General features: G+C 44.6%; 1 protein-coding gene across 1 annotated transcript in view; it reads left to right on the top strand.

Annotated features, from left to right (window-relative positions):
• The first annotated feature begins 1,130 nt into the window (after window positions 1-1,130).
• Window positions 1,131-19,853, top strand: part of PPM1K (protein phosphatase, Mg2+/Mn2+ dependent 1K) — a 78,927-nt gene continuing 60,204 nt past the window's right edge. The window contains exons 1-3 of the mRNA XM_030190672.1: window positions 1,131-1,215; window positions 7,109-7,632; window positions 12,557-12,657. Coding sequence (XP_030046532.1) covers window positions 7,193-7,632; window positions 12,557-12,657 — 541 coding nt within the window. The 5' untranslated portion in view covers window positions 1,131-1,215; window positions 7,109-7,192. The remainder of the gene's footprint in view (window positions 1,216-7,108; window positions 7,633-12,556; window positions 12,658-19,853) is intronic.

Genomic DNA, 19,853 nt, shown 5'->3' with positions numbered 1-19,853 from the left:
CACCCTTCTCCAATGACATATTGCTGAAATTAAAGCATTAGACTATTATGTTCCCTATCTTCAAACTGTTAAAGATACACTGTTACGTCCACGCCCTAATTTTCTTCCTAGCTGTTATTTCCATTTCATCTCAACCATTCCATTATTCTTCCAGTATTTCATCCTTATTCACTTTTAACCAAGGATTGTATTCGATTATATAGTTTTGACAGCACTGCAAATTTATCTTTCTTGGAAATTATCATAAAATAGACCTTTATTTTATTTATTTAAACATTTTGCTCACACCTTTTTCAGTAGTAGCTCAAGGTGAGTTAAATTCAGGTACTATGGATATTTCTCTGTCCCAGGAGGGCTCACAATCTAAGTTTGCACCTGAGGCAACAGACAGTTAAATGACTTGCCCAAGATCACGAGGAGCAGCAGTGGGATTTGAACTGGCCACCTCTGGATTGCAAGACCGGTGCTCTAACCACCTTCTCAGCCTTTTCTGCCCTTAGGTTACTTCTCATTCAAAAGTAACAAACAAGACACTTTAGAAATGGATAACTTCATGTGTCCATTTTGTTCATACCAGGCAGGATTAAAAAAAAAAAACGTTAATCGACGGTTCCTCTTGTGTCCGTACATCGTTTTCAGAGCTTTGACTACCACTAAAGCTTATTTATAGGACGCATCTCCAGTGGATATTTATATAAGGTAGTGACGTGAATATTTATTCACACATTCATACAGCCCTATTGCTTAGATACTTCTTCCTCAACAGATTCCACTTTTTACACAGGACGTTTCTCGTCTTTACTATTAGACGTCAACTCTCCACCAATATCGGGGAAACAGTCACCTCTTACTCCTTATTACTATGACTGTTTCCTATGTCAGCGTATTGAGTCTTCAGCTGTGTGGCTATGAGATCTGTAAGTCTGGGAGAAGTGAAAGATACTTACCTGTAACAGTATTTCTCCGCAGACAGAAGATCTAGCCACACAGACCCACCCTCCCATCCTGCGTTATCGCCACAACTTAAGGATTCTATTTTTGAGGCCGCCGGAGGCGGAAGGCAATTGTTTACATTCTCCCGCGTCCCGCCCTCGTCTGACGTAACTTCCTCTTTCCGACTAGGCGGGACGAGAACAGAAGGAAGGTGTGTCATAGGGGACTTGATACTGGCGAAGGAAAGCTGCGGAATTGCTGGTGGGCACTAGGCAACCTCAGGTATGAGTTTCACAGGGGGAGGGGGTTGGGGTTGTTGGAGGAAGAGGTGCCGGATCGTGGACAGGGAAGAGAGAAGGAGAGGTGAGGAGGGGGAGATCGGTCTCCGAATGCGTGTGAGATGCAGAGCTCAGCGTGTGTGAGTGCAGCTGAATGCGTGTGTCTTGGTATCTTTGAGGATGTGGGCAGTTGTGTGCAGATGTGCTATGGCCCTGTTTCTTCTCACAGCACATGACTGGTCTGGGTCTGACCCAGTAACGCTTTCTGATAAGTAAAAGAGAGATTTAAGTTTTAATTCTGCTGCTGTTTTTTTTTTAATTCGCGCTAAAGGCTAGTTATATTGCGGTACAGTTATTTTATTTTATTTTTTTTTTGGGGGGGGGGGGGGGGAGGCCAGTAAGTACGTGCCATGGTCTACAGCTGATGCACAGACCATTACCGCAGTTTTAAGGTTGCCGAGCACTGCTCCAGCGTGGGTATTATGTCGTGGTGAAACTACAGATCACATTAACATGCATGTTAATGTACTCATTTGGTGTTCCCTGGTTATGCTATTAAAAAAAAAAAAAGTCTCACGTTTGTTGTGAATGGGGAAACTTTTGAGGCAGCGTAAATGGGTTCGTTGAGAGGAGTGGGTGTCTAGCAGAACCTCTTCTCTTCTGCCATCCTTACCACCCTGCCTTGTTTCATTCATGCGTCGACCCTTAGCAGGCTCCCTCCCTCTCCCCAACACTACCCAAATACTCCTATTTCCAGTTTAAATATTCCCCCCCCCCCCCCCAGTAATCTAGTGGCTCTCTCTCAGTTATTTATTTATGACATTTATATCCCACATTATCCCAAACAGAGTTCAATGATAAATCCCAGGTAGTCTAATGGCGCCCCTTCCATAGGATAAGTAGCATAAAATCAGTTTTACTGTGCTGGGATCTTGCCAGGTACTTGTGACCTGGATTGGCCACTGTTGGAAACAGGGTTCTAGCCTTTGATGGACTTTCAGTCTGTCCCAGTATGACAGTGCTTATGTTACACTAGCCGTTAAGCCCATTAAAATGGGCGAGATTTGTGTTTTGCAAAATGTAATAATTCTCAACTCCATCCATCCATGTCCAGTAAACCTGCTGTCTCCCCTGCCCTCCCCTCGCCCGATCCATGTCCAGCAACCCTGCTCTCTCCCCTGCCCTCCCCCCCCCATGTCCAGCAGCCCTCCTGTATCCCCTGGCCTTCCCCTGTCCACCAACCATCCTCTCTCCTCTGCCCTCCCCCATATCCAGCAACCCTCCTCTTTCCCTTGGCCTCCCCCCCCCCCGTCCACCAGCCCTGCTCTCTCTCATGCCCTCCCCCCATGTCCAGCAACCCTCCTCTCTCCCCTGCCCTCCCCCCATGTCCAGCAACCCTCCTCTCTGCCCTGCCCTCCCCTCCATAGATCCATGTCCAGCAACCCTGCTCTCTCCCCTGCCCTCCCCCCCATGTCCAGCAGCCCTCCTGTCTCCCCTGGCCTCACCCCGTCCAACGACCCTCCTCTCTCCCCTGCCCTCCCCTATATCCAGCAACCCTCTTCTTTCCCTTGGCCTCTCCCCCCGTCCACCAACCCTGCTCTCTCCCCTGCCCTCCCCCCATGTCCAGCAACCCTCCTCTCTGCCCTGCTCTCTCCCCATGTCCAGCAACCCTCCTCTCTCCCCCCTGCCCTCCCCCCATGTCCAGCTACCCTCCTAGCCGCCGCTTCCTCCCCCCTCCGTGCCGGGCCCCCTGCACTGACAGAGCGCCTCTCACCTCCGTGTAGCAGTTCCATGGTGGATTCGCTGACTGTTCCTTCCATCTTCTGAAGTGCAGACCAGATGCTTTCCAATGTAACCACCTTCAACAAATGCGGAGGGTGAGCTTTCAACATTCTTTCCATCTCCTAAACTCCCATCGACTTCATCCCCACTGAGGACCTCCCAGATAGTACCTTCCACTGTTGGGATTCCTTCCGGAGTAGCTGGGGCAGGCAGATGACGCGGAGAATTGCATGCTGGGGGAGACAGACATCGAGCCCCATTGAACCAGAACCTCCTTCATCTGATACCACAACAGGGCACGCCCTTCTCAACTCCTGTTCTTGGATCCTGGCAGCATACCTCATGATCGTTTGCTGAACGGGAGACGAAATCTTGGTCACTGGGGGAGCAGTCTTGACGACTCCCTTACATTTAGTTTGAGGCATATTCCACTCAAAAGGGGGGGAAAAAACAGGTAAAACTTCAGACAGACTCGAGGCACAATGCTACCAGCTCACACCACCATCTTGGTCATGCTCCCGAGGTGTTATTCTTTTAAATGGACAAGGTTTGCCATCTGGTTTGAGGGAAAGGCCCTTGATCCTCTCTCTTGCCCTAAACAAAAACTACTTAAATACTACTTGAACCTCTCGTGAGTCTGGTTTGAAAACCAACTCTGTAAAGGTACATCTCTGTGCAATCAGTGCTTACCATTTTTGAGTAGGAGGTAAGCCCATCTCTATACAACCTCTAGCTGTTCGATTCATGAGAGGCTTGTTCTTGACAAAGCCCCTGGTAAAATCTCCTGTGTCATGGGATCTTGGCATTGTTCTTAGCTGATGAAAGCTCCTTTTGAGCTGCTTGACTCTTATCATCTGAAGTATTTGACCTGGAAAGTTGTATTTTTGGTGACGGTCACTTCAGCTGGCAGTCGGTAAGCCAGGCTCTATTAGCTGATCCACCTTACACGAAGTTTCATCACAACAGAATAGTTCTTCATACTCACCCTAAGTTCTTTCCTAAGGTGGTTTCGGAGTTCCATCTTAACCAGTCAATTGTTCTGCCAACATTTTTCCCAAAATCACATGCCCATCTTGGCGAAAGTGTACTGCATACATCAGACTGCAAGTGAACCTTAGCCTTCTATCATGAGCTTACTAAAAACCCATACAGAGTCAACTCTTTGTTTCTTTTGACCCTAACAGGATGGGGGTAGCCATTGACAAATGCACTCTTTCTAGTGTTTTAGCAGATTGCATCTCCTTCCCTTATTCCCAGGCTGGGCTGAGAGTCATGTCAAGGCTCATAATGTCAGTACCTTGGCTACGTCGGTAGCCCACTTGAGATCAGCCTCCATCGAGGAGATTTGCAAGGCTGCGATGCAGTCTTCAGTCCACACATTCACATCTCATTACTGCCTTGTGCAGGATACCCGCCGTGGTAGCTGGTTCTGTCAGACAGTTCTGCAGAATTTGTTTGGTGTCTAGACTCCAACTCCATCCTGCTAGGCTCAGTTTTGTTCTGCTCCAGGCTGCACTTTCACAACTATTTTGTATGTAGTTTAAGGTTGATTAAGTTCAGTGCCTGGTCGTTTCGAGTCCCTATTGTCCTAGCATTGTTTTTAGTGAGCTTGGTAGCAAGAGATTCCCAGATATGAAAATACTAACTGCCTGCTTGTCCTCGGAGAAAGCGAAATTACTCACCTGTAGCTGGTGTTCTCTGAGGACAGCAAGCCAAGTATTCTCACATACTCTCTTAGGAGTTGTATTCCTTCAGATATGTTATCCTACTAAAGAATCTAGTCTCGTGTGCCGGGTGGGATAGCACCCACGCATACTCTGTGGGACGCTGCTAGAATTTTCTAATAATGGTATACGCTAAGCAGCATCCACACCAGGCTCCTTCAGATGATGTCACCCAGATGTGAGAATACTTGGCCTGCTGTCTTCAGAGAACACCTGCTACTGGTGAGTAACTTCACTTTCTCCACACATTGAAAATTTTATTTGCTATTCTGGGTTTGTTAAAGGAGCTCCATCACCAATGAGTGATTAAATAAAAATTAGGGTTTGACTTTCCAGATGTGCATCAATAATAATCTATAATCGTTGCCATACTGAGACAGACTGAATATCCATCAAGCACAACATCATATTTGAAACAGTGGCCAATCCAGTTTACAAGTACCTGGCAAGATCCCAAAATATTGCAATACATTTTATGCTGCTTATCCCAGAAATAAGCAGTGGATTTTTCCCAAGTCCATCTTAGTAATGGCTTATGGACTTTTCTTTTAGGAAATTATCCAACCCTTTTTTTTTAACCTGCTAAGCTAACTGCTTTTATCACATTCTCTGGCAATGAATTCCCTGCTTTTATCACATTCTCTGGCATTGAATTCCAGAGTTTAATTACCCATTTAGTGAAGAAATATTTTCTCCGATTTGTTGTAAATGTACTACTTTGTAGCTTCATTGTTTGCCCCCTAGTTCTAGTATTTTTTTATGGAAAGAGTAAACAAGCGATTCAAATCTGTTTTATAGACCTCTATCATATCTCCCCTCAGCTGTCTCTTCTCCAAGCTGAAGAGTCTTAACTGCTTTAGCGTTTCCTCATAGGGAAGGCCTCCCATCCCCCTTTATCATTTTCATTGCCCTTCTCTTTTCTAATTCAGCTATATCTTTTTTGAGATGCAGTGACCAGAATTGCACACAGTACTCGAGGTACGGTCGCACCATGGAGTGATACAAAGGCATTATAACACACATTTTTGTTTTCCATTTCTTTCCTAATAATACCTAACATTCTATTTGCTTTCTTAGCTGCTGCTGCTGCACACTATGTAGAGGGTTTCAGCATATCATCAACAATGACATCTAGATCCCTTTCATGGTCTGTGACTCCTAATGTGGAACATTGCATTATGTAGCTATAGTTCGGGTTCCTCTTTCCCACATTCATCACTTTGCACTTGCTCACATTAAATGTCTTGCACAGTCGAAGGAGCACTCTGCAGTGGTCCCCCTCCCCCCCCCCCCCCCCCCCCCCCCACTGTTCCTGTAATCTGGAATGTAGTATCTTAGGTATTATCGGTAGTAGGCATAGAATTTTTGCACATTGTGAATAATGGATTAACAGAGGGAGGCATCTTTTGATATTGAAACATTTAAGATTATTTAGCAGAGAACTTCAGTTTAGATGATAACTGAAACATGCTGTATCTGTGAGATTTTTTGCCACTATAGTAAACACTTTTAGAATTAAACTTGTGTTTTTCTGGAGGTTAAACTGGATATTTAGATTTTGATGAGTTTCTAACTAGTAAGTAATGATTCATAAATGCTTTCAGATACCACACTGAGGATAGGAAAGGATTTTACCTCGAGTAACATAAATTGGCAATTGTTTTCCTCTACATCTGAATTGCAGCGAAAGTCATCACACGGATGAGGTTAGTTGAAGTGGATAAATTTTGGATTACTGTTCTTGAACCAGATTAATTTATATAATGCACCTTTCGCGAATACGGGAAAGTGGTAACCATTAATCTGAACACACTGGAAAGCGATGGAGCAACAAGTCACATTTTTTTTTTCTAAGAGGGGCGGTCATAGGCAGCAGAATGGTGTAGGCCACTGAGCCTGTGGCCTGGGCAATATGTTGTCCAACAAATCAATAGCAATTAGAGTTTGGGGGTAGGGCTAAAGATTAGCCCCCATAGACCAAAAGGTGTTCTGCACCTGGGGACACACAAAGCATAAATTAACACTTATTATAATCTCTTATTTTGTCATGTCCCTTGCTTTCTAATTGAAACCCTTTTTTCCTGTCTGTGTTTCCCCCCCCCCCTTCATCTTTTGCTTTCAAAGTGGTTAGTACCAGTTTTTTCTTCCTCACAAAGCATAAGTTCACACTTATTATAATCTCTTATTTTGTCATGTCCCTTGCTTTCTAATTGAAACCCTTTTTTCCTGTCTGTGTTTCCCCCCCCCCCCCTTCATCTTTTGCTTTCAAAGTGGTTAGTACCAGTTTTTTCTTCCTCACAAAGCATAAGTTCACACTTATTATAATCTCTCTTATTTTGTCATGTCCTTTGCTTTCTATCTGAAACTCTTTCTTTTTTTTTTTCTATCTAGGTTTTTTTTTTCTCCCCTGCATCGTCTGCTTTTAGAGTGGTTAATACCAGTTTTTTCTTCCTCACCAACATCATTGGAGTTGTTATGTCCACATCTGCTCTGATTCATCTGGCCAGACGTGGTGGGAATCATGTGAGGAGGCAGGCACTGCTGACATCCCGCCTTGTGCAGGAAGACACCCGGGTGACTCCAGTGTGCCACAGCACCACCACAGAGCGCAGAGCTTCCCGTTTTGATCAAGATGGAAGTGGACATCCTGCCACTTGGGACTCTTTTGGCATTTGGGACAATCGGATTGATGAGCCCATTCTGCTCCCACCAAGCATTAAATATGGGAAGCCGATCCCCAAAGTCAGCCTTTCGAAGGTGGGCTGCGCAACACAGATCGGGAAGCGTAAGGAGAATGAGGATCGCTTGAACTTTGCACAGTTGACAGGTGACATCTTGTATTTTGCGGTTTATGATGGCCATGGTGGATCAGCAGCTGCTGATTTCTGTAACAAGTTCATGGATAAATATATAGAGTAAGTCCACACATTTTGGAGTAATATCTTTTTTTTTTTTTGTGTGTTGGACAGTGTCACCCCTACCCCCCCCCCCCCCCAAAAAAAAAAAAATTATTGGAGGCAGGTGGAATTCTTTAGAAGTATGGAAAATGACATTTTAGTGTGTATGTATAGTTACCGTCTTCACAGTTAGATCAGCCTGATTTGTAACTAAAAACACCTGAAACCTAATTTTTGAGCTTCTGCATACAGAATATTTGTCTTCTAGATAATTGACTGGTTCATTTGCAACCTACTCCCCCCATCTTATAGAACTGGGAAAGGATGGTCTGTATTTTGAGTACAAATTGTGCTAAAATATTGGATCCCAAATCTAAATCCTGATAGGAGATAGATAATACTGTTCAATAAATAACTTAGATAAAGAGGAGATATTTTGATTATTTCGAAAATGCCCCTCAAGGTCTCCTCCAGGATCCTGCTGTCAGCATTCGTTGTGTAGGTATGGTCCCAGGTCCAGTTCGCAGAGGCAGTGGGTTTGCTTTATATATATATATATATATATATATATATATATATATCTAACAGGAACAGAGAGGGATGAAATAACTTCTTCCCTTCCCAGCCTTTTGTTATCAGCTCTTTCCTTTGCAAACTCCAGTTTAATTTCCTGATGTTAGGAAGGTGAGCATTTTCACAGGTTCAACTCTTTGAAGTCCCTAGTTTTGGAGCCTCTCTGTCTGGCTTTCATTATTCTCAGAGAGCCCTGCTCCCAGATGCCCAGAGAGGACAAAGGTATGTTAATTAGGGGTAATCAAGAAAACACAGGGCTAGCAGGCAGCTGGGCAACAACATTTGCCATCCTCAGGGCTTCCTGAGGGAGGGGGGAGTTATCAGGAGTTGGTTTCATAGCAATCCTGACATCCAACAATCCTGCCAGCAACAACCAGGCAGCAGTAATAATGTGTAGTGTCAAATGAGCAAGTTTCCCTGGAAGCTCTTTTGGTTTAAGGTGTAAGAGGGCATATCCCATGGATTTTGGTATGGACATACCCAGGATATCTGAAATCAAAGCAAATATCATGTCCCAATACTTTGTAGCCACTGGACAGGTCCACCATATGTGAATAAAAGTGCCTACACCGCCGCAGGCCTGCCAGCAAACATCAGAAAGTGCTGGATATATTACATGTAGGTGAGCTGGCGTGAGATACCACTGATATAGCAACTTATAGCCATTCTCTATTAGGTTACTTGCTATAGAAAACTTAACATAGTAAATAACGGCAGATAATAAGGAGGCATTTGAATATTCCAACTCACTCTTTAACAGTATAGGTAGCTCCAAGTAGGTCCTCCTAGGTAGCAATATGTTTAATAGGTGGGGCAAACTGTTGTACCAGGGCCCGGTAAAAACGGAAGAACATCTCCGCCCACTTCTCCCATTATATGCCCTTTCCAAAAAGGTCTCCTCTTGTGCCAATTCCAAAGGGCACGTCTACCAATAAAATCAGAGACCTGCCTATAATAGAAAAAATCTCAGAGGCCTAGACTAAATTCTTCAGCCAAATCCGCAAACGATAACACTTTTCCATCCTCCACCAGCTAACCCAGTTAAGATAAACCCTGGACCGCCCATGCTCAATATCTTGGATCCTGGGTACCCGAGGGGAACCCCCTTGCCACCACTAAGGGTGCAGCCTGGAAATACTGCCGACCCTTCAGGACGGGCGCGTTCTTGAATCCAGGCTGCTATAGTGGTAACCTGTAAATATGGATTAGCTGTCCTGGCCACAGTACAGAGCTTGCCCATGGAGAGCCATGGAAGCTGGATATATGTATTGAAGGAGTATGGAGCATTCTCCATCTGTAACCAACTTTTGTGGCCCTTTGTATGTCAAGCTAGAAAGGATTTGAGTTGGGTAGCCTGATAGTAACACTTAAAATGTGGGACAGCCATATCCCCTTTCCCTTTCGGTAGATAAAGTACCGAACGCTGTACCCAAGGAGGCTGGTGTCTCTAAATATATTTTAAAAACTCCCTTTATTGCGAAAAACTTTATATGGTAGGGCAATGGGAAATGCCATCCTATATAATAATTGTCACCTCCAGCGTTCTATCTTGCTGCCTATGTCCGTGGCTTTCTTCAGAGTTGGTCTGCTAGGCTCCATAGATCAGGCTGACGTCACACGCAGCACTGACCAACTGCACGACAGCAGCACGAGGCCCCGCCCTCGCCGCCCCCCCCCCCCCCCTCCACCCCTCTGAGGTCGCTGCCCAGGCCCAGCCACTTTCCCTCCAGGCCCGCCCACCCAACACAGACCTGCCAAGTCTCCCGCGAAACACGCGGCACCAGCTCCCATTACCGGCCACTGCTGCTTCTCCTGTTGAGCAGCAGCGGCCGCTACAAAAACAAAACCAGCTGTTTTTAAAAAGAAAGCGTGGCACCGCAGGCAGCCATCAGGCATTGGCTGTCGGCTCTGTAGCCGCTCCTCTTTCTTCTCACGTCACTGCCCCTGGAGGAGAACCCTGGAGGAGTGCAGCGACGTGAGAGGCGAGAGGAGCAGCTGCTCATGTAGGTCTATAATACTGCAACACTTTCTTAAAAACAAACAGGAACTGAATCATATAAAGTCTTAAAAATCAATGAAAACAATTTAAAAAGAACTCTATAAGCAATCAGCAGCCAATGAAGAGCTTTCATCACACCTGTTACAGATTCAAAATGACCAAGACCAAAAATCATGCGTACTGCAGCACGCTGTACTAACTATAGTGCATGAATTCTGGCTTCTGAAATCCCAAATAAGACTATTACAATAGTCTTTCTTTGTAAGCACTAAGCTTTGAACCACAATCTGAAAATCATACTTAGGTAATGACATAGTTTTTCCATATGCGGGTCAGTATTAAATACTACAGTCAGCATGTTTGTAACCACTAGCTGCACTGTTTAAATCTATTCCAGGTAGTGAGTGGTACAGAATATATGTAGATAGCCATGACTGCCACTGGCTCTATGCATAACGGTGATATTCAGCTGCTATCCAGATAGCTAAGCAGTTTAACTTAGGACAGCTTTTTTTGCTTGACTAACTTATCCATATAGCTATGTAGACAATGGTAGAACATTTCCAACTATCTGTAGAGCTGTGCTTATCATTATAGTGTAGTGGCAATCTAAAAATATCCAGTGGCACTATCGGGATATCGCATCTGAATATATTAGCAAATAGGGCACTTATCCGCATATAGATAAGTGCTTTTGAATATCTGGTCCATGAATATAGTGTTACGTTCACATATAGAAGGTATTTCCTTGTCCCCAGAGGGTATGCAATCTATTTTTCACCTGAAGCAATGGAGGGTTAAGTGACTGCCCAAAGTCACAAGGGAGTATTGGTGGGTTTTGAGCCCTGGATTACCTGGTTCTCAGACCCAGATGCACTAAACTTTTAACGACCCTTTAACGAAAACGGAATGCAAACGAGTCACTTCCAATTGTAATGTGGACAATTCGGAATGCACTAACCATACCGACGATTGCACCGAATGAGTTACCGCGATATATTTAACGTGAAGTCAGACCTGTCGTTAAGGCCTGAGCTCTCATACAGACACTGCTCCCCGCTTCTCCCTGCAGCATAAAAATCCAAGCTGGCACGTTTGAAAATATAAATAACTCACACAAACACGTGGCTCCCCGCTTCCCCCTGCTTAAAATATAAAATCAAACCAAAAATAAAAAAAGGATTGGGAGGGGGCAAAGGCGCTCGTCAGGAGCGTCCTGTATGGACGGCCTTGCCCCCCCCACCTGAGGTCGCCGCTGCTCCCCGCTTCCCCCTGTATTAAATAAAAAATCAAAACAAAAATCAAAAGTTTAGCAGCCCCGGCCCCCCTCCCTTCCTGTCTATCTCTTTCTCCTTCTCCCACAGCCCCGCCCCCCTGAGGTCGTCGCTGCTGCTCCCCCCCTCCACCGGACTCCTCCTCTGCCTTACCGATGTCAGAAGGGGCGGGCCCAGGTCAGGGAAGGAGAGACGTCCTCCTAAAGACTTGCAGCGATCAGATCTTCTTGCCTGTGCAGCGCCTTCACACAGAGGTGAGAGGCGCTTCGCGGGCCCGGTAAGGTGGAGGGGGAATCCGGTGGAGGGGGGGAGCGGCGGCGGCGAAAACCTCAGGGGGGCGGGGCACGGGGGCGGAGGATGGCGGGAGGCGGAGCTGTGGGAGAAGGAGGAAGAGAGAGAGACAGGAAGGGAGGGGAGCCGGGGCTGCTAAACTTTTGATTTTTGTTTTGATTTTTTATTTAATACAGGGGGAAGCAGAGAGCAGCGGCGACCTCGGGGGGGGGGGGGGGGGGGGGGCAAGGCCGTCCATACAGGACGCTCCTGATGAGTGCCTTTGCCCCCTCCTGATCCTTTTTTTGTTTTTGGTTTGATTTTATATTTTAAGCAGGGGGAAGCGGGGAGCCATGTGTTTGTGGGGTTTTTTTGGTGGTGGTTGTTTTGACGTTTGTGGCATGCGCAGAGCAGCCAGCATAACGCTTGGCTGCTCTGCGCTTGCTTTAGGGGCCGATTACCGACAGGGATTACAACAGTTTAACGAATCAGTAATGCATTGTACTTTACAATACCGCACCGAACATGTGCGACTTGTTTTTTGGTGCATTCTTCGTTTTTTTCAGATTCGGTAAGCACTTTTACGTTTTAGATTTTTTTTACGTATGGTTGATGCATCTGGGCCTCAATCTGCTGCTCTAACCACCAGTAGACAGCTCCCCCCCCCCCCCCCCCCCCAAAAAAAAAAACCCCCAAAAGGTGCCCAATTTTAATAGTTTCTGTGAATGTAAGTTTTTCTCTCTATTTTCTCTTATGGAATAGTTGCAAGCTGTAGATTAAATGTAGTAAAGTGTTTGAGGAATAATCACTTTTTTTTCACCTGCAGGGATATGCTCACTCAGGAGCAAAATTTGGAAAAGGTGCTGATAAAAGCTTTCCTGGAAATAGATGAGGCATTTGCAGGACATGTGCATGCATCTGCTAGTGGTAGGTATTGTCACTGCATTCCTTCCAAAAATATTGGACACAATAAAAAAGCAAAGTCCTAAATATGAACAGTTTCCTAAATGTTGCTATAATATTTAAACAATAAATAGTCCATATCTTTTAATATCATGTTATTTATATGGTAACTGACTTGGCCATGTCCTTGAGGCTGCATCAGGAGATATAATTTTAATTAGAAGAGGTGCTATGTGTATTGGAACAAACGCATAACTCACAATGTAAAATATTACTGGTGATATGAATTGGTCTGCCGGACTATATTAAAATGAGCTGACAGACTTCTCCAAACTTTGGTCCTCTCTGCCATTCCAGAGTCCATCCGGGCCTAAGGTGACACCACAGCCACTGGGAATTAAGGCTAAACTAGCTGATGACTTTTGACCATCAAAATTCTTACTAGAGACTTCTGCTGCATTCTCTTACTTTCAGGTGGCCCTGTTAATAGTGAGACAAACTGATTTATCTTACTAGTAAGATTTTACATTGTGGATATGTTATTATGTAAGATTTCTTTATTAATGTGTGTGCTTGATATGAAAGAAAAGTTGGGCCAGTGTGTACTGTTCTGGTAAAAAAAAAAAAAAAAAATCTGCTAGTTTTGGCATGTTCACTGATTGGCTGAAGGCAGCTTTATGAGTCAAAAACATTTGTGCAGTTAAAAGTAACTAACAGCTCCCATATATTTGACTTTTACTACACCTGTCTCCCAATGTAAGACTTTGAAGTCTTTAACTCTTGAAATTCTCTGTGGTTAATTACTTGACAAGCAATTACAGTTTTACTGCACTGCACACACTACCCCTCCCCCCTTTTTTCTTTTGTACCTTATTCTTCCTACTATTCTCTCTCCATACTCCTGTCAGCATGCCTGAGTGGAATTTTCTTGCTAAATGGGGGCCGGAAGGGAAGATTCTTTAGAAACTGAATACCTCCAGGCTACTGTTTAGGTGATGCAAGTCACCACTATAACAGCAATCACCTATCACCTACCACCTACTCCCTTCTCCATCCCCCTCCCCCTCGCTCAAGTGCATAACTTGTACAGTGTGTTTTTAAGCTCACCTTGACCACCCAACAAGAAACCTGAGCTTAGCCATCCTCTGCTGCGGGGGAGGGGGGTGGCTGAGTCACAGGACCAGCTCCTAGTTTCTATTTTTAAATTTAAAATATGGAATGATGGTGCTAGCCAAACAATGGCCACATTGATATCTTTCATGCATTTTTATTTTGCTAAAATAAGTTCTTAAAAACTTGCATGTCTTTGTATACCTGTAGGTGTTCTGGGGTAGAGGAAGGGCAGAGTTGTGAGAGATATACATGTTATAAAGTACGCCCATATTCTTACAAATGTACGCATTAATGTTATGGGTACCTGCCTCGGAGCAGGTGTAACTTTCTATAGAAGCTTTTGAATTAGCTATTTTATAAAATCACACATAGGCAGCTAAGTGCTCTGTTTATAATATTACCCTCTTAAGATTCAGCTGGTACCAAGTTAGTGACTGTTAACTGCTGATGAGTCAGTATAATAAAGATATTTTCATTGTCTTCCAGGTGTAGTGTCTTTCTGATATGGAAATATACAATTTTCACTGTAATCATGATATATTACTGTCTGCTCCAAGCACAAACACAGAACAATTATATTTGATGGTAGGGATGCTATTTGTTGTCAGTAAACAGGTGAGCTGTTGCACCACTTTGGAGATGTCTGCTGTGTAGATATGCTGCCTTCAGCCAATTAGGTAACACACTCCCTTGGTCCCACTGCTGGCTATAATGTTAGATATGTCCACAAAAATGAAAGGAGGGTTATTTTTAGTGCTAGTAAATGTAGCACTCCATTATACATGTTCATATGTAGTATGGCTTAACCACCATTAGTACATGGAGGTTTCATAGAATGAATGGAAGTAAACCACAACTAACACACTATTCCATGTTTTAAGACTTGTATTCAGCAGATCTGAAACAGCTCCATTTGAAGAAATCTTGTTGGCAAACTATTGCAGTACCAGTTTAACAAATAAGTAAAGCAATTGCCACAATATATAGAGTGTAAACCTTTCTTCCGTAAATAAGATGATAAAAAAAAATGCTTTTCTTTTTATCCTCCAGACCATCCAGAATGAATGGATTATGCCCATCAGTCAGTGGATGTAGATAAAGATTTAAGAGCTGTGAGCCCTACTCTGTAAAAGATCCTAGTTAGCCACTAGCTGTGCAGTATTCTGTCTCCAGTAGATTGTGATAATCATTCTGTGCAATAGAGGACTCATCTGGTGAAATTGCTTCTGGGCCTAGTTAGCAAACTGGTGACCCAGTTGAGTTTTAGCAGTAAGAGAGGTATGCAGGATTCTGCTAGGAGCGCCTACTTTTCGGGGGATACTTGGAGGAGTCCTGATCCTTATATCTGGTAGACCCCCAATGGGGTTGATTTGGCTCTTTTATTTTTCTTCCCTGCCCTTTTCTGTGGTAATAAAGTTAATTAAAAAAAAAGCTTGAAGTGTAAGGAAAGGGGAGAGGTATAATTTTGAGGGGGGAGGGAGGTTCAGAGGCACAGTTTTTGAGTGTCTCGAAGAACTTTCTTGTGCCACTAGTCTTATCTCATTCTCCTTGAGGCAGTATTGCACCTGGAGTGGTGTGGGAAGCAGAATGCTGAGGCAGTGTGCTGTTGAGTGAGCTGGTGCTAGGAGCAGTGCACATGGAGTAACAACAGTAGTGTTAGGGAGAGCCCAGTGTTGTGTTGTACTTCCATCCATTCTAGTGGAACTGGTTTGGGAGTCAGCACCACAGGAAGTGGCATCTCCAAATTCAGCATGGCTACTTCATGGCTTCTATCACCACCAGTGGAATCTCTTTTGGTGAGGGCCAAGCACTACTTCCAATGTCGTCGTTAGACAATGCCTTTGGACAGTGTAATCCCTGCCATAGGTGGACATAGGAGTGGTCAACTGGTCCAGTGTTGGGAAGTACTCAGTTATTGAAGATGTAATACCTGTGAAGGAAGCATCTAGTTTTTCTTGGGACTCTGTGGCTTCTGAGAAAAACGTAGGAGAGACATCCTGTCATGAAATGCCTAGCAACCCACCTGGGGTTACCCTGTGGCCACTTAGAGGGTCTATTCCCAGCACAGCTCAGGTCCGCCTGCACCTGCTGCTCGTGCTCTACACTTGCACCGTCCTCTCACTGACTGGGTCACAACTGCCTCTGGGCAAGTCTCCCACTCTCAAATTTATCCCCAGTGATTTCTAGGTTACTGGAGGCCACACTCCCAGTGGCCCCACAGTTCCCAGGAAGCACTCACAGACCCAACACACAAACCACCAGCATTCTTTATCAGTCCAGACAAAGAGGCAATAAACTGAAAACTGTTTATTGTCTTAAAAATTGAACAGTGTAGCATAAAAAGTGCAATCAGCAAACAATAACAGGTGACTGAAATATGGATCAATTATAACACTAACTAAACATTTGTTTACTTTCTAAAAAGTACCTGGGAGGATTGGGACATATAACTGTTTGTTTACAGAGCCTCAGCAAAGCGATCCTGCTCTCTTTTTTCTTCCTGGAGCAAAAGCTAGTATTCTCCAAATGAAAATGAGCTTCTGGGCCAATCAGAGCCCAGAACAAGAAAATTTCAAACGTATCGCTCCATGGTGCGACCGCACCTGGAGTATTGTGTTCAGTACTGGTCTCCGTATCTCAAAAAAGATATAGTAGAATTGGAAAAGGTACAGCGAAGGGCGACGAAAATGATAGTGGGGATGGGACGACTTTCCTATGAAGAGAGGCTGAGAAGGCTAGGGCTTTTCAGCTTGGAGAAGAGACGGCTGAGGGGAGATATGATAGAAGTGTATAAAATAATGAGTGGAATGGATCGGGTGGATGTGAAGCGACTGTTCACGCTATCCAAAAATACTAGGACTAGAGGGCATGAGTTGAAGCTACAGTGTGGTAAATTTAAAACGAATCGGAGAAAATTTTTCTTCACCCAACGTGTAATTAGACTCTGGAATTCGTTGCCGGAGAACGTGGTACGGGCGGTTAGCTTGACGGAGTTTAAAAAGGGGTTAGATAGATTCCTAAAGGACAAGTCCATAGACCGCTATTAAATGGACTTGGAAAAATTCCGCATTTTTAGGTATAACTTGTCTGGAATGTTTTTACGTTTGGGGAGCGTGCCAGGTGCCCTTGACCTGGATTGGCCACTGTCGGTGACAGGATGCTGGGCTAGATGGACCTTTGGTCTTTCCCAGTATGGCACTACTTATGTACTTATGTACTTATACTGCTTCTTGCATCCTATTTATGTTAAACTAAAGAGAGAACTTTTTTTTTTCTCTGTAACAGCTTTACAGCAAAGAAACACCACCTGCTGGCCAAATAGGAGAAATACACTTCAAGACATAATTAATGCTGGAAAATATCCAATACATTTTACAGGCTTAAAACACACTGTTTCTTCACGCATTCAGTTTGTCTCCTCAGAATCTGGATGCACAGCTGGCTGCTCCTCCTCCCAATTTGGCTCCAAAAAACGCCTCAGATGAGGAATACAGTCTTCTACAGAATCTCCTAAGGGATGCATCTTTCTAGCTTGCTGATGCAGGCCAGAAATTTTTCCCTGAATTTGTGCTTCATAGGGCTGTTTTGTTACGCCAGGCTCAGGGTCTGTGTCAGGCCATGGGAGGAAGGAGCAGCCAAAAGGTTCAGAGGAGCCCCCTCAGGTTAAAAGGCCCTAAGTTGGATGATTGGAAAATGTGCATTCTCGCATCTAGTGTAGGGACTGATCATTGATGTGCAACCTGTGTATTTGGCAAAGGTTCCTTTATGGCAGATCTTTTGGAAGAAGGGGAGCTCTCCATTGGGGAGGGAGATGACTTTGCAGTAGTCCAGATATTCCAAAGGGAGGAGCTTTTGGCTATGATTTCTGAGGAACTGGAAGAATGAAATATTTCTGAGCCCTCAACACTGGAGGTGAGGCTGCGAGAGACCCCATTTTAGAGGGTTTCCTTAAGCCCACCAATGCCTTCCCAGTACACCTAATGATATAAGCCCTCATCTTGGTGGACTGAGACACTCCAGCAGCTGGCTTCAGGATTGGGAGAGCTATGGGTAGGCTTTACCTATTTATCCCAGAACTTAGGAGAAGCTGAAGCTTCCAAAGCTGATTGTCTTGCTGATAATGATCACCAAAGAGACAACTGTTCCTGTGGAGGATGGTACAGCACTGAAGAACATTCAGGATCGCAAGCTTGAATCTTTGCTGAAGCAGACCTTTTGAAGTGGCAGCCTTGGACTTTCAAGCAGAACTGTTTCACATTGCTTACATTTTCCTTATGGCCAGTGGGTCCCAGTTCGAAAGAGGAGTATGAGAAGGGATGTTACTCCATCTGTTTTGTAGCCCTGAAGAAGGAAGGTTCATTTTGGCCCATTTGTGATTTGAAGAGGGTGAGCTAAGCCCTTTGGATTCCTCACTTTTGGATGGAGATGATCTATGTGATTTCAGTGATGTGTAATGGAAACTTACTCTTGGCTTTGGATATCAAAGAAGTGAATTTATATGTTCCAATTTAGGAGCCACATCAAATATTTCTGAGGTTTGCTGTCGGGTGTGCTGGTAAATTTTTAACAGCGGGCTCTCTCTCTCTCTCGGCGTAGTCGGCCCTGCAGTTTGGGGGGGGGGGGGCAGGGGTGGACTGGTAGGCGCAAGTCATGCCTCTCCCCCCTGCCTTGTGCAGGCACACTAGGCATACCTTTGCTGGCATGGATGCCAAGCCCCACCAACCAATAAATGGACTGCCACCACTCCCCGCTGCTTGTTTCTGGCTCTGAGTAGCATGCTGGGACTTCTCTCACATGCATGTAAAGTCCCAGCCTGCTGCTCAGAGCTGGAAACAAGGAGCGAGGGGGGGGTGGGAGCAGCAGCAGTTCATTTACTTGGCTGGCTGGGCTCAGCATCCCCGCCAGCAAAGTAAAAGAATTCAGGAGGGGGCCCAAGCCCACATTTTGGGAGCCAGTTTTTAAAGTAGCCATGAGGGGACCTACTTTATTAAGTGGCTCCCAAAATTCTTAAAAACTTAACAAACTGCTCTCGCAAGCCTGTGAGAGCCACTCAAGCGCACCACTGTTTGCTGTCCAAGGCCACTGCTACCAGTTCGAAGCACTTCCCTTTGGTCCAGTTACAACCCCATGGACCTTCTCCAAGGCTATCATGGTAGTGGCTGAGGTAGAGAGAAAGAGTTCTAGTCCCCTCTGTGTTTAGACAATTGAGTTGTCAGAGCAAAGTCAGATATGGAAAGATGCAACAATCTCTACGACATCGATTTGGAAAAGAGCTCATTTCTATACTCAGATGGAGAAAGTGTTCCTGCCCAGTCAAAGAATATTAAGAACATAAGAATTGCTATACTGAGTCATACAACAGTCTAGCATTCTGTTTTTAACAGTAACCAATAAATGATACATACTTGGCAGGATCCCAAAAAGAAGCAAGATTCCATGGGACAAAATGTGACTTTCTTGATTTAATGGACTTTTACCACATCCTCCAGCAACGAGTTCCAGAGCTTAAGTATGTGCTGAGTGAAAACACGGTCTTTGATTTGTTTTATTTATGCAATTTTAAAGAGAGTAATAATCCAAGTAAACCTTGTACAGCAACAGGCCAGTTAATAAGAAATTACAACAAAAACACTAGAAAACCCCACACCAGTCAGATAGGGAGGACCTGGAAAAAATACATCAGGCGAGGCAAAATGTTCATCTTCAAAATAGCAATTCTACCGAACCAGGACAGCTCATTTTGTACCCCAAGCCTCCATATCCCTATATAGGTCCTGTAGGAGAGGGGGATGGTTAGCAGAGAACAAATCAGAAAACCTAGGGGTTAACATAACCCCCAGGTATCTAATTCCATTAGTAACCCATCGAAAGGAGACGGAGGCCTTGATAGAGCTCAGTGTGGAAGAAGGAATCCTTATAGCCAAAGCTTCGCATTTGGTCATATTAAGTTTGAAGTCAGAGGCCAAGGAGTATTCACTCAACAGCTTTACAAGGTTAGGCAGGGAAATCAAAGGTTTGGTCAAAGAGAGCAGGACATCGTCCACAAATAAGGCTAATTTATACTCATGACCACCCACCGTAATGCCCGAGACATTTGGATCAGCACA

Source organism: Microcaecilia unicolor, chromosome 2 (genome assembly GCF_901765095.1).
Source record: "Microcaecilia unicolor chromosome 2, aMicUni1.1, whole genome shotgun sequence".
Taxonomy (NCBI): Eukaryota; Metazoa; Chordata; class Amphibia; order Gymnophiona; family Siphonopidae; genus Microcaecilia; species Microcaecilia unicolor.
This window is presented reverse-complemented; position numbering and strand designations above follow the sequence as displayed.